The sequence below is a fragment of the Aspergillus wentii genome (assembly GCF_001890725.1).
Source record: "Aspergillus wentii DTO 134E9 unplaced genomic scaffold ASPWEscaffold_7, whole genome shotgun sequence".
Classification (NCBI taxonomy): domain Eukaryota; kingdom Fungi; phylum Ascomycota; class Eurotiomycetes; order Eurotiales; family Aspergillaceae; genus Aspergillus; species Aspergillus wentii.
In genome coordinates, this window is record NW_024467838.1 from 888,126 (window position 1) to 902,110 (window position 13,985).

The 13,985-nt window shown below is 47.0% G+C and overlaps 4 protein-coding genes across 4 annotated transcripts; 2 read left to right on the plus strand and 2 right to left on the minus strand.

Moving 5' to 3' along the window:
• Nucleotides 1–482: 482 nt before the first annotated feature.
• Nucleotides 483–2,368, minus strand: ASPWEDRAFT_44036 (sn-1,2-diacylglycerol cholinephosphotransferase). The gene is made up of 7 exons (XM_040836168.1): nt 2,086–2,368; nt 1,914–2,017; nt 1,719–1,844; nt 1,609–1,652; nt 1,476–1,553; nt 584–1,424; nt 483–526 (listed from the first exon to the last, which is right to left on the minus strand). The coding sequence occupies exons 1-7, from the start codon at nt 2,111–2,113 to the stop codon at nt 509–511; spliced, it is 1,239 nt and encodes a 412-aa protein (XP_040685697.1). The 5' UTR covers nt 2,114–2,368; the 3' UTR covers nt 483–508.
• Nucleotides 2,369–2,845: 477 nt separating this feature from the next.
• ASPWEDRAFT_175328 (transcription initiation factor TFIID subunit TAF2) lies at nt 2,846–6,829 on the plus strand (the record flags this gene model as incomplete). Its single annotated transcript, XM_040831345.1, has 4 exons — nt 2,846–5,164; nt 5,217–5,585; nt 5,641–6,435; nt 6,491–6,829. 4 exons carry the CDS (start codon nt 2,846–2,848, stop codon nt 6,827–6,829), a joined length of 3,822 nt encoding a protein of 1,273 aa, XP_040685698.1.
• Nucleotides 6,830–7,317: 488 nt separating this feature from the next.
• ASPWEDRAFT_117200 (putative small nuclear ribonucleoprotein SmG) lies at nt 7,318–7,886 on the minus strand (the record flags this gene model as incomplete). Its single annotated transcript, XM_040828716.1, has 5 exons — nt 7,318–7,344; nt 7,415–7,447; nt 7,508–7,582; nt 7,706–7,777; nt 7,857–7,886. The coding sequence occupies 5 exons, from the start codon at nt 7,884–7,886 to the stop codon at nt 7,318–7,320; spliced, it is 237 nt and encodes a 78-aa protein (XP_040685699.1).
• Nucleotides 7,887–8,116: 230 nt separating this feature from the next.
• Nucleotides 8,117–11,757, plus strand: ASPWEDRAFT_53742 (uncharacterized protein; the record flags this gene model as incomplete). Its single annotated transcript, XM_040837940.1, has 8 exons — nt 8,117–8,198; nt 8,263–9,351; nt 9,712–9,713; nt 9,759–9,936; nt 9,995–10,347; nt 10,423–10,704; nt 10,768–11,518; nt 11,576–11,757. The coding sequence occupies 8 exons, from the start codon at nt 8,117–8,119 to the stop codon at nt 11,755–11,757; spliced, it is 2,919 nt and encodes a 972-aa protein (XP_040685700.1).
• Between the last annotated feature and the right edge of the window lie 2,228 nt (nt 11,758–13,985).

Below are 13,985 nucleotides of genomic sequence, written 5' to 3' on the forward strand. Positions count from 1 at the left end.
TTACTCCTTGGCTTGTTTCCTTTCGATTAAGTTTTGTTAATAATTCCGGTGCTACTAGTTCTGGTACTGTGTATGTGTATTCTAGTTAGTTATATTTCCATCTAAACTATCGATATTATCATTATAATTGCCTGGGAGACTTTCCAACTTCAGAGCCCTCTCATAATGCTAAGTGGTTGCGCCTGAACAATGAACGGGGGATCGTGAACATATTGGAGAAACATGGGCATATGCAAACGGGTATCAGAAGCATAAATGCAGCCAAGAGTTCGTATACACAAGACAAGGAAAGGTGTTCTAAAAAAAAAAAAAAAAAAAAGAGAAAAAAGAAACTTTGAGCATCACCCATGGCCCCTCGGAATAGCAAGAGCCATGTCCACACGTAGTCAGCACCTCAGTATTCCATACGGGCTCATTCGCCTCTCGGTTGCCGGTTTATGTGGCCAGTGACATTCTCGGACGAATCAGGCGGCCATTCGATTTAAAAAAAAAAAACTAAGACTCAGGTTTACCCAAGGGTGATATCCTGACCGAATGTCAGCAATTAATGATCTTTGTTTGCGGTCTCGTTGTGATTAACAACCTCGCGGAAAGCCCGTTCTCTGGCGGCCGACTTGTCCTTACGGATGGTCAGGCAGTTAATGCCCAAGAAAGTAGAGATTCTGTTGCAGACAAGAACAGCCCAGTACATGTATATCACAAAGGCAAACAGAAGGTAGGCCCGGAGATACAGTAGTTCAACCCAGTCACTGATGATAGGGAAACCCAGATGTGGCAGGTTTACAAGCACTGCACCACCAACGAGGGGAGTAAGGAGCACAGTCCAGAAAGGAAAAGGCTGTCTTGTCAGGTGAGCCAGAATGATCTTGGTGGTCATGCGGCCAAAGACAAAGGAGATGGTCCAGCAGTAGAGCACTAGTCTGTTGTTGGCCAGGAGTGTCGAGTAAGGAGAAAAGAGCCAGGCCACATTGCAAACCGTAAAGACAATCATTGGGATCCACTCTTTGAAAATGGGTGCAACAGGAAGATTCTGGCTCTTTCGAGCGGCGACCACGTTCAAGACACAGCCTGGCAGATGTCCGACAAAGAATCCGAAGGCAAGAATAGGAAGCCATAGATCTTTCACGGAATTGTTGCCAAAGAGTTGTGGGTAGTTCAACCAGTCGGTGATGGGCTGCGACCAAATTTGGGGACCGTAGATTCCAGAAGCAATCATGAGGGAAATGGCAATGAGCAGACCCTCAGTTGGACCATTGAAGTAGCCGAGATAGAGAGTATGTGTGTGGTAAGTCTCCCAGGTCGAGAAGTACATGGCGAGGCAAGGAATCAGGGCAGTGTACGCTCCGAGCTTCGTGGAGCCAAAACCCATTGCTGCGGTCTCCAACAAGCTAGCAAGAGTGCAGTTCAATGAATCGATTCCATGGCTATACATAATTAGTGTTCCGTCTTTTCAATTGCTCGCGGTGGATACGGACTCAAAAAGCTCTCCAAGACCACTAGATGTTCCCGTTCTCCGTGCCTGCTTGCCATCGACATTGTCCAGTGTGGAATACCTTGTAGACTGTTAGTTATATCCAACGTACCAATTCACGCTGTTCCTTGACCTACATCCACATTCCCAAGGCAAAACTGTAATACAACCACGAGGGCCCCTTGAGCATCCCGAAGTCAGTGAAAATTCAGGGACCGAATCCAAGGATGGTATTGGCTGTTCTTACCGGTCCAATAAGATCTGGCATGAAAAGTTCAATGAGAAAGATATTGCCCACGATGAAAAAGAAACCCAAAAGGGTGACCATGTTGGGTGCGATCCAGAGTGGGACAACTTCAACGAATGCATTCCACTAAACACCAAACCATTGTTGTCAGAGAAGGCGTGCGAGTCTTCATTTGCGGGATGGATTATTGCATACGTAATGCTTCAGAATATATCTAGAAATGAAGGACTTGTCCACACTCGAGTACTTGTAAGACTTGAGAGGCAACAAGATATCGTCGGAAAGCGAATCCTGGGCCTCTGCGAGACAGAATATAGATTAGCCTCGGAACGGACATTGAGCACAAGAGACGCATCCCAAAACTTACCGCGGGCCTTCCTCATAAACCAACTCATCTTGTCTAATCTGATCGAGCAATTCAAATGTCGTAAGGTCGCAGTAAGGGTTGGTTGAGGGTGTCTAGTTCATCGCGTGACCGTTGAAGAAGCGGGATCAGTAATCCAGAAAGGGCGAATTGTCTTTTTAAAAAAGAATTGAGAAACTCCGGAGATCAGTAAAGGGGGGAAAGCGTGTGGCGAAGCACTGTTGAAAAGTGTTCTATTTGAAGAGAGAGTGAGGGAAAAAAGAGCGTAAGGCCAAGGCTGCCCCCGTGCCGGAAGGAGAAGTGTGAGACTGTGATCGGCGGGCAATGCACCCACTCCTCGACCGACAATCACGTGTCGCCGGGCTGTTGCGAGCTCCGCAGCTCTCGACGTAGCGGACGCGACATGAGCAGAAAGTGAATGATGATTGATGCCGAGACGACAAAAAGTCTTTTCTCTTCACTTTTGCTATAACACTTGACCTCACAATACGAATACATATTGTTTCTTAATGAGCCCCACCTGAATACAGCCTTTTGCTCCTCACCCAGTCGTTGTATCCTGTTTTCTTTTCCCCGATCGCTCCCCGCTGTCGAAGCTCCAACATCCCAATCACTATTTTCACCTCTTCAATATCATCTACATCCTTCGCGCCTCCGATTATACCGAAATTTGACCTGATATAATGGCTCAGTGAGCTTGGACATGACGGTGGATGGTTCGCGTAGCGCTCACAGCGCAGTCTACGACTGAGTATCTCGCGCGATGCCAGGCGTTGTCGAAACACCAGCCGGCCCTGTCTGGCCTGGCTTGGGCTACACCGTCGCACATCAGAGGGTTGAGCTGGAGATAGATTTCGCAAATAAGGCCCTCAAAGGCAAGACGGAAATTACGATCCACCCACACTCCAAAGACCTCAGAACCATCCGCTTAAATTTCCGGCAGGGTGAGCTTAAACGGTTGAATGTTAATGGAAAGGCTGCAACAACCAAATATGCAGACCCTTACGAGTCGCTCCAGCTGTACGGCCCACACTATCACCAGCGTCTGTCTTCCAAGATCGATGGCCTCTTAAAAAGTCCGCCAGACCCTGATCTGTTGGTCATAATCCCGAAAAGTGTTCGGATCGACGAACTCGACCCTTTTTCAATCGAGGCTCAGGATCAAATGGCACTGCGTGCTACCGGTGCCACCGATGATGCTGATGGAATGGGTCCCAAAACAGCAGACACGACGCTTCCAAGATTCACGGCTCTGTCACTCAATGTCGAATTCTCCATAGAAAATATAAGGGATGGGTTGCAGTTTGTAGGGGTGGAAAATGGTGATAGACGCTATCCGCACGCTTATACGACAAATTCCCTTGGGTATGGTGTCGGCTGCCCCCTCTTCCCTTGCATTGATGACCCTTCATCGCGTTGCACATGGGAACTATCGGTTAAATGCCCATGTTCGTTGGGTGATATTTTCGACCGTAAACATCGGGATGGATCTGGTGTTCCTGGCTCTGGTCGACCAAAAACTTCGCTTGGAAATGGCCGTTATATCTCTCCCGACGATGAGACGTTGGATTTGTCGGTGGTTTGCTCGGGAGATATGACAGATGAGATTGTTGATCCGAAAGATCCCAGCAAGAAGACAGTTTCATTTGCGTGCTATTCGCCCCTTTCAGCCCAACAACTTGGGTTTGCTGTAGGGCCTTTCGAATACGTCAATCTATCTGATTTCCGTGAAAGCGACCAGGACGAGCAACTTGGTTTAAATGCCATTCCTTTACATGCATTTTGCCTTCCTGGGAGAAGTGACGAAGTCAGAAATACCAACTTTCCGATGGCGAAAGCGATTGATTTCTTTTCGCTAACCTATGGATCATATCCATTCTCCAGCTATAAAATGTGCTTCGTGGATGATACAGCCGAGGACACTATGCCAACAGCGTGCTTGTCGATTTGCAGTAACCACCTACTTTTCCCTGAAGAAGTTATTGACCAGATGTATGACTCAACACGGTCACTGGTCCATGCTTTATCGTGCCAATGGATAGGCGTAAACATTATTCCAAAGGAACCCGTTGACACTTGGGTTACGGTTGGTGTCGCATGGTACATAACAGACACCTTCATGAGAAAACTTTGCGGCAACAATGAATATCGTTTCCGGCACAAGCAAATGTCGGACAGGGTATGCGACCTGGATTATGAACGTCCATCAATCTACGACATGGGAACTATTTTGAAGCTTGACCCTTCTGAAATAGAGTTCATTGCACTCAAAGCTCCTCTTGTCCTTTTCATTCTCGATCGACGACTCACGAAGGCTAGTGGGAAAGCCACCATGTCCCGGATTATTTCTCGGCTTTTCTTGAACGCTCGAATGGGCGACATACCCAACGGTGCCGTTACTAGCTCGCTCTTCCAGAAGACCTGCGAACGGTTAGGCCACGCAAAATTGGACGGATTCTTCGGTCAATGGGTTTACGGTGCTGGCTGTCCGCGGTTTCAAGCCACCCAAAGATTTAATAAGAAAAAGCTTGTGGTTGAAATGATGATCAAGCAGGTTCAATCCGAGCAGCCAACTACTCGTGATTTGGATAAAAATGCGTTTATGCGAGATGTCAAGGAAGAAGTTCGGGGCGTCTACGCTGGCACAGTCCAGCCGGTTTTCTCGGGCTCAATGACGATTCGAATTCACGAAGCTGACGGCACGCCGTATGAACACATTGTTGAAATTAAAGAGGGTGTCACAAAATTCGACATCCCATATAACACAAAGTATAAGCGTTTAAAACGCAACAAAAGACAGAAGGAGCGTGCCGCTGCCACATCAGGTGATTTGAATGCGGAAGTCCAAGAAGATGTTTTGCTCTATTGCCTCGGTGATGTGTTACAGACAGAAGATGAGATTCAAGAGTGGAAGCTCGCTGATTGGAGCAAGGAAGACGAAGAGCGAATGGGACAAGAATCATATGAATGGATTCGGATGGATGCAGATTTCGAATGGATCTGCAAACTCTCACTGGTGATGCCGGGCTACATGTATCTTTCTCAACTACAACAGGACCGAGATGTCATAGCCCAGCTAGAGGTTAGCCCCTCTTAGTTCTGTACTCCATTGCTTTTCACTGACCACTCGATAGTCCCTGCAATATATGGCCGCCCAACGAGAGCACCCATTGATCTCCACAATATTTGTCCGCACACTCATGGATCGTAGATACTTTTACGGGATCCGTGAGGCTGCTGCGCGAGCCTTGGTCAAGCATGCTAAAGAAGAAATCAACTGGTTAGGTTTATTCCATCTTGAGAGGGCCTTCCAGGAGCTTTTTTGCATTCCAGGCTCGCCCATGACCCGATCAAATGACTTTTCTGATCGAGCTGCATATGTTCTCCAATTAGCCATCCCGGAAGCCATATCCAAGGTCCGGGATAATGATGGCAAGACACCGATGAGGGTAAAGCGATTCCTCTTCGATAAGTTAAAATTCAACGATAACTCCAACAATGAGGTAAGAAAATCGTCCAACTACCTGAGTTAGATTCCTGTTCTCATACAGCCACTAGTTCTCGGATAATTTTTATGTGGCAACTTTAATGCGGTCATTGTGCCACGCAATGCTGGGGAGAGTTGAGTCTTCTCGCTCCGAGGACTTGGATGAATTCGACATGGAACGAGTCCTTGAAGTACAGGCAGAAGAACAATTGGAAAAGGATGCCATTGCCGAAATCGATCGATACCGGAGAATGGACGAGTGGTCGAGTTCTTTCCAAAACGTTTATTCACGAGCTGCACTGCATTGCCAAATGCAGTTGATGCAAGGGAAAGCATTGGACCTTGACGTGATGCAGTTTCTCCCCTATACCCGGGCTGGAACTTACGACTTGCTGCGCCTGGATGCTTTCGAGTGCCTAGTCGAGCTTGATTTGTTTAGGAGCCCGGAGCTCCTTAGGTGGTTTATTTTTACCATGTCTAGCGACTCATCGCTTTGGGTTAGGCGGCGACTCCATGGCCTTTTCGGAAAGGCCCTAGCGCCTGTTGCATTCGGCAGTGGAACAACTTCAGAGCCAGCAGTCCAAGCAGATGGCTTGATTATCGAGCAAGAATCCTCTACGGAGGTCCGCCAAGCAGATCTCGCGCGAAGGCAAACCGTCACCGGGGCGCTGGAGGCTCTCAAGAACGAAGTCTCCGGCGACCAAACTTTGAAGGAGTCTCTTTGGTCCGCATGCAACTCACCATGTATCGGAGTACTTGAACTTCTTGAATTTTCCGATCTCTGCAAGGTCTTATATGACACGGTTTCCTCCGTCATGGTATCGCTGAAATATCCGCGATACTGGAAAGTCAAACATCTGGGAAAGGTAAAGCCCCAAATTATATACCATACGATATGTTACCGATATTAATGTAATCCAGGGACGCATGCATTTCTACCGGTCCAGTCGTGTCCGGACAACCCTCGCGCCCTCCAAAGACGCAGCGGCAGCGTCCGCAAAGCGCAAGCGAGAGGAGCAGGGAATGCCACCCCCGGGCCCTCGCATCACATTCAAGCAGTCAAAGATCGGCTCAAGCACCCCATCCGCTACATCTCATGCAAGCCCACAAGTTCCCAAGATTCCCAAGCTGCATATACCAAAGCATTCTTCCCCTGCCCCCCAAGCTGCACCGAGAACACCAGCTACTCCATCGACCCCGTCTACCCCTGGAGGCGGCGGGTTCAAACTAAAACTGAAATTCGGACAAAAACCGAAATAAATTTTCTAATGTGTTATTTCACTTTAAATTCATCATTGTATCTTATACTGCTACTTTCTTCTCATATCGGTGGAGGTTGGCTTTAAGGCGCGGGGGCTGGAATGAATATTGTTTCTAGACCTTTATTTTCTTCTCTTTTGGCGTTCCTTTTCCAGACATATCTGATTCATGGGCTATCTGTCAGATGATCCCGATGTCCTCTTGGTTTGTCATGTCATGAATGATATCTTGCACAGCAATCATGAGATAATTTCCAGTTCAAGATTTATTTCCGATGGAAATAAACTTAGAAAACCGTAGAAACAGAAGACGTCCTTCTGATTGAGATGTAAACTCTTTTTTAACAAGCGTGAATGAAAGCAAAATGCTTCGATCGTCCCATGATGAGCAACCGTCCCATGAACTCCTTATTGAATTAAAATGATCCCGTGTATGAAAAGTAAACCGCCTTCGGACCTGTCCACTTCCCGTTTCCATGACATGTACATTTATTTTTCGCTTATCCGCTCCAGAGCCTGTATAAAGATCGCACAAGTTAGCCATTTGTTTTGCGAGTTAAGATGCGAGAGTTGGGAATATACGAACCTCGAGCATGACAACCGAGTTACCGCGAATAACCTAGGTATGCGGGATTAGCAACAATCTGGCACGGAGTTTCCCGCACGAGTTGATCCTTACCACCATGCCGATAGCGACCTTCTCTCCACCTTGCTTCTCTTCGAAAGCCTCGTCAAGAACGATGTTCATAAAGACCTGCCACAAAGTATTAGATATCGGTTCGGTGCAATTCCCGCAGTCCCGGCATTAATAATGACGTGAAGCCGGCATGAAATTCATCGCGAGATATTTATTGGAATTGAGGATCTTTCAACGTACATCGTAACCTCTCAGGATGCCAATGACTTTGCGGTTGCCGTTCAGTTGGCAGAATACCCGCTTCTCCATATACTGATGAGCGAAGACTGTTAGCAAGCGTACTCTAAAAAGCATCAAAGAGACTGAGTCCCTGGCTGATGACAAAACATACCTTCTTCAATTCTGGCTGAGCTTGAGGCATCTTGGCTAGCCGGTTCTGTTTGAATGTCCCTCCGTGATGTCGAGCGAGTTGTCGCGCGGACTTTGAGGCGTGCGGTGGGATAAGCTGGGTCGGAGAAAGGATGTTCCCTAAAGCTCCAAAAGACGCGGGAGCTTCGGTGACGCAGCGGCGGGATTGACAATATTTCTACCCATCAATTTTCAATCTTCCCGGACTCTGTCGGAGACAGATCTTTTATAAATCGACTCATTATGAGCTCCGCATTTGCTAACCGGAGGAAGCCCCGCAAAATCGGTGGCGACGATGAAGAAAATCACGAAAATGACGAGCAAGGTCCGTATCTTCCTCGATAAAATCCTCCGTGAGAGTCAATGAAGCAAAAACTAACAATACATAGACACAGGTCCAGTTGTCAAGCGACCTGTAATGTCCAAGGCCAAACAAAAATCCAAATCGCGCATATCTTTCGCTCCAAATGGGACATCAATGGCTGAGGATGACGAGCAGGAAAGCGAGGTCATCATGCCCAAACGACGTGGTCTAGGGAGGCAGGCATTGGAAAAAAGCGCACTTCACAGACCCGGGGCACCTTCACTGGCATCCGAACGACTCGCTTTTAGGGCGGGGCAGGAAGATAGACCAAGTTACAGCGCAGATTCTTTGAAAGAACTTCGGGATTCGACACCCTCGACCCCTAAAACAACGGATGAAGAGAGAGAGAAATCTTTGGATATTGCTGCCAAGTTTGGAGAAATTGCGAAAGTGGCAGACCCGTCAGTTATTCCAAGTGAATCAGAAATCAGAGAAAAGAAAGCCAGAAGAGCGCGCTTGGCGAAGGAGCAGGACTATGGCGTGACAAAGGCGGAGGACTACATATCCCTCGAAGACAATGTGGACGATGGCGACTGGGACCCTAATCACCGGGAAGAGGAACCGAAGGATACACGACTTATCCGGGATGATGAAGATTTCGCTGAAGGCTTTGACGAATTCGTGGAGGACGGCCGAATATCTCTCGGAAAGAAAGCAGAACGCGAACACAAACGGAAACAACGTGAAGAGATGCGGGAACTCATCGACGATGCTGAGGTCGATTCAGATGAGGACGACTCTGATCTGGAAGAAAAGGCCGCTTACGAAGCCACTCAAACAAGAGCTGCGATGGGTCATGGCGGAGCTGATCGCATCGATCGACCCAAAACTCCACCCAAAATGATTTCACTTCCTCGTCTCTCTAATAATCTCGACCGCCTGAGAACCAACCTAATTGTCATGGAGAAATCGAAGATACAGATGATCAGCCGGATGGAAGAGCTGAGAAAAGAGAAGGCTGACATTGCTGTACGGGAAGTGGAAATTCAAGCTTTGATCAAGGAAGCTGGGGATAACTACGAGAGGCTCAGGTTAGAAGCTGGGGTTACACCGGGCTCTGAGGGAGAGCCCTCAAGAGGCGACATGCAAAATTCACGGGGATTAGAGAGCTTCGGTGCTCCGATGGCAATAGAGGCGGGTCATTCGGAGGATGAAGCGTAATATCCCGGATAGAGTCTTATGTCTTCTACGCGCTTGCCTCGGTTCTCTTGGTTGAAATCAAAACGCGTTCGTCGCTCTTTCCAACCGACGAAGCATGATGTCGCAATTGTCACCTCCATAATGCGGCCTCGACTTTTTCATCAACAGACATATTACAGGACACTCGGCAACATCTACACGCATTTTTATTTTATGATACCCCATGGATTAGCCTTTTAAATATTACAAAAATGGTCCAAGAATGGCCGGACCTCCTTTCTTATCCTTGTTCCGCCAACCATTGCGTAAGACCGCGCGGATTGATGAAACAGAGCAGTGAGTGATTGATAGATCGTATCATTCTGAACTGAACTCATGTAGCCTCCAAGCCAGCACGAGGGCCTAACTTGGATCGAATCTCCGGTTGATGAGAAAGATGGCGACCCTCCTCATCTTTACTGTCATGCGGACGCGACTCCAATTGAGCTATTTTTCGATCTCTTCTTTGTCGCAGACCTTTCTACGTTTACTGCTACACATGAGATAAATAATGTAGAAGGTGTGTTTGATGGCGATGCCCTATCGACTGAGCAAGGATGCCTAATTTCGAAAACCAGCTTTGTGGGCGTATGTCGGGTTTCTCGGGGTAATTTGGTTCACCTGGCTTCAAGTCACTTTATTCGACATTCGTTTTGCCCGAGATTCGGTATTCGAAAGAATTTGCAAGGCCCTACAGCTTGGTGTCATGGTCGGTATTGCGTCTGCAGGAACACGGTTCACAACACGGGTTCGCGATGAGAACATCTGGGCATTCAAGTCACTCAGCCTTCTACTCGGCGGCAGTCGGTTTCTACTGGCTGTACAGTACGCTGTTACTGTGTTATTTTTGCATAAGAAGATGAGGCCGAGTATCAAAGGGGTGTGTGGCATAGCTGCCACCTTTCTTGTCTCGAGTCTTGTCTATATCGGGGTAGGCCCATCTCCGAACTAGAAACAAACCATGTGTTGGAAGTGAGCTCACATTTATGGTTTATCTGTTTGATAGATTTCCTTTGCCTTCCAAGAACAAAATATACTCCGCTCCCACTTATGGGCCGTTTGGTTTGTACTATTTGGCGTCGAGATGTGGACGGTTATGGGTGTGTCTTACTTTACTCCCGACATCGGATTCCAAAACACCCACCTCAATGTGCGAATGGGCCTTCTTACGCTGATCATTATCGGGGAGGGCGTCATATCAGTCACGAGGATTGTCAACAAGACAGTACGGCCGGGAGGCTGGACAAAATGGTCGTTTGTTCACATTCTAGGTGTTACGACTAATGTGGTATGTCTCTGAGGACTCTTGAAACTATTCAGCCACCTAGCCCCCACTCACCCTTTGGTATAGTATCTTCTCTGGCAAGCCTACTATGATCTTTCTCCAAGGAGGGCATTTGGGAGGCTCTCACAACAAGTATGGGCCCAGCTTCATTTCCCATTCCACGTGGTTCTTATTCTCCTTCTTGAAGGGTCCCAAATCCTTGCGCTGGCCTTGGACATAACATTAAAACTTACCTACCTTCGGGAAACGTTCCAGTACGCGTGCGAAGAGCCACGGCCAACTGTGGAGAAAGCTATCAAACTACTCAGGACTACGATTTCCAATATGGAAATCAATTACAACCTGGGTGCAGTAAGAGAACAGGCTGCAATTCTCGACATTCTTGGTGATTTGCCGAACAAGCCATTATGTCCCGGAAATGGGATTGACCATTCTCTTACCGACGAGACAATTAACGATCTCGTGGGAAACGTAACAGCAGCTCTCTTCTCCAGTATGGGAATTACTCCGTCGGAGAAATTGGATATAATCCAGATGACAAGTGATCAGTTGCTAGCAATGTACATGGATCTTTTGGGGTTTGTCTACGTTTACTTCTTCGTTGCTGCAACGCTGGCCATGGCATTATTTGCTGCTTTTGTGCCACTAGCACGCCGTCATAACCGCAAGCTATATACCTACATCGGCCTAGGAGCCCGCATCGTTCTTGTAATACTCATGTCTGGTCTTATCTTATTTTCTGCCCATTTGCCCCTTGAGCATTCGTTCATGAAGTCTCCGACTATACTGTACGCAGTCACCTTTACATTGCTGTCAGGTTGGTTGGCACCCATTTCGCTTTGTACTGTCGATTATGTTTCTAATCAGGACATAGCTCTCCTGGTTGACCGACTTTTGGATCATCTTGGACAGCGGCGAGAGGCAAGAGTCCGACAGACGCAGGGAAGCGACAACCGGGTTCAAGCGATGACCGCGGAGTCACCCATTCCTACTAACGATACTTTGCATTATCAGTCGTCTATTACTTCGGGGTATGATAGAACTACATGGGGATGAGCTTTTCTGGGGAGACTTTTGTATCGACATATGCTCTATTCATAGATCCATGGAAAACGCTGGGGATTTGCACTCATTTGAATCGAGGGGTATTGTCTGGATTTTTGACTTCTTTGTCCATACACCATTCCAAAGCTACAGTGGATAATATATTGAGAGTAAATATTTCTTTACAGACGATTAAACTGCTGACTCCCGGCATCCCGTAGGGTTCTAGCATGGAGAAATCAATAGACGGAAACGGAGAAAAGCAATGCAGAAAACCCAATATGGATGAAGAATGCAGAATAAAGAAAGTTATAGACTTTCAGATCAATCAGAAACCAAAACCAATATATGATAGAGCACGGTGAGAGGCAAAAGTCCCGTTTTCCAAACGTTTGGATCCGCCCCAGCCGATGCCGTTGGCAAACCGGATAGACGGGAGGCGGAAGTAGACAGGGGGGGGAGGAAGAATATTATCGAATAGATGATATTATTGTAGGTACTTTTATTGATATTATTAACACTACTATTATGAACATAACATAGCGCCAAAGAGACAATCTCTATCTATCTTGGGGATGGTACGCGGGGATGGATAGAGACAGTGGTTGTATCGAGATGCAACAATCCATGCGCAGATCATCCCAACGGGCGGGGATAACAGAGAAAAGTAAAACAACAATAATGTTTGAAACGAAAATAAAAAAAGAAGGTTAGTCCCGGTCGTAATTTTGATTATTTTTCCTTTTTTTCTACCCGCCGTGGATTGTGATAGGCTTGGGATGGTGATGATATTTTGGGATTTGGTGCAGCTGCACGTAGCCGCCGGGTGGTGATCTCCGGGGTTGGAATTGGTTCAGTTGGCAAACGTCCCTAGACGAGACTAAGGCGAACTAGGGATGAAAATTCCCGGATTATCAGTGCGGTAATTATTTAATTTTCCTTTTCTTTTTCTTTTTCAATTCTGGTTTTGGCTCTAGAGAAGGAAAAGGAAGTTGTAGCCTTTGAAGGATTGTGTACAGTTTGTTTACACACACGAAGACGAACCTCGAAGTGAACCATCGACATCGATCGAGTTGCAACGGCTGGTTTGCCGCTGTCACACGTTATGAATATGATTGATATGATTTGGCCTCAATTTGATCAAAGCGTCTTTCTTTCATATCTTCCAGCTTTGCCTCTTTTTGCTCTCTTCTAGCCGGTTCTTTTCGGTGTTAGGAAGTTAGTGAGTGGAATGGCACCCGCATATGCAGGATCGGCAGGACAACTCACAGTTTGCCAGACCAATCCGGGAATAAAGAAATAAAAAAAATAAAAAATAAAAAAGTAAATAAAAAAAGACAGATGAAATCATAAAAAGAATAAAGAAAGACACGATTAACATCCATATGATCCGCCGGAACCGTCCGAATTCTCCGATGTCAAACGTCTCCAAATCAAATCGATGGTGAGCCCAACAAAAACCCTCGCTTTCGATTCCGGGTGGCGTTCAGCTGCACCTATGCGCTTCTTCTCTGTTTCTGTATCTCTTCTTCCCTTGTCTCTGATTCCTTCTATTCGGCCGATGGCCAGGTTGGATTGGCCCAGATGCTCCAGCAGCTGCCCTGTGTGGCTATCCGAGTCTGGATGGAATAATTGTAAAACAGCCGCGTCCAATGACACCATTTTAGTCAATGCATTTCGTCTCGATGATCTCCTTCCTCTATCTCTTTTAGTCTTGCGTGCATACACCGTCATAGACTAGAGCTCTGGAATCATCCATCCATCCCCATCCGTTCATCCCCTTTCTTGCTTCCGCAACGATGATCTGACTATTAGAGTTCCTGCGAGCTGGTGGCGGCCATCAAGTTGAGACTTGTCAATTGATCATCCAGCAGAAGATGGGCAAATATGGGTCCCACCACCCTCCCAGGCAAGCCCGTAGATCATAAGGTTGGTGCTAGAATCGACGCCGGTTCCTTTTTTCGGCAATCGCTATGTTGTACTTTATTGAAACATCAAAGGAAATAGTGCTTCAGCCCATTCTTCTCTGGCCGGGGTGTGATCAAGATCCAGTCCCGTTAGTGCAATTGGCCTTTTCGAAGGCTAACATTGAGGACGAATGTGATAAAAGGGGTGTGTGACGGGATGGGAGTATGAAATCGATTTAAACTGCTGTCTTGTATCTCCCCGTGTCTCGAGTGAAATCCAATTCTTCCTTCTCTATTGTTTAGACAATCTTCTCGTATCTTGTTGGAATATCG

What these genes read in the sequence shown, in the direction of transcription:
- ASPWEDRAFT_44036 (XM_040836168.1), bottom strand. Translation starts at nt 2,113, where the DNA reads ATGAGTTGGTTTATGAGGAAGGCCCGCG. An exon ending in GTTTATGAGGAAGGCCCGCG is followed by an intron (nt 2,018 to 2,085) that starts GTAAGTTTTGGG and finishes TCTGTCTCGCAG; the next exon opens with AGGCCCAGGATTCGCTTTCC. An exon ending in GATATATTCTGAAGCATTAC is followed by an intron (nt 1,845 to 1,913) that starts GTATGCAATAAT and finishes TTTGGTGTTTAG; the next exon opens with TGGAATGCATTCGTTGAAGT.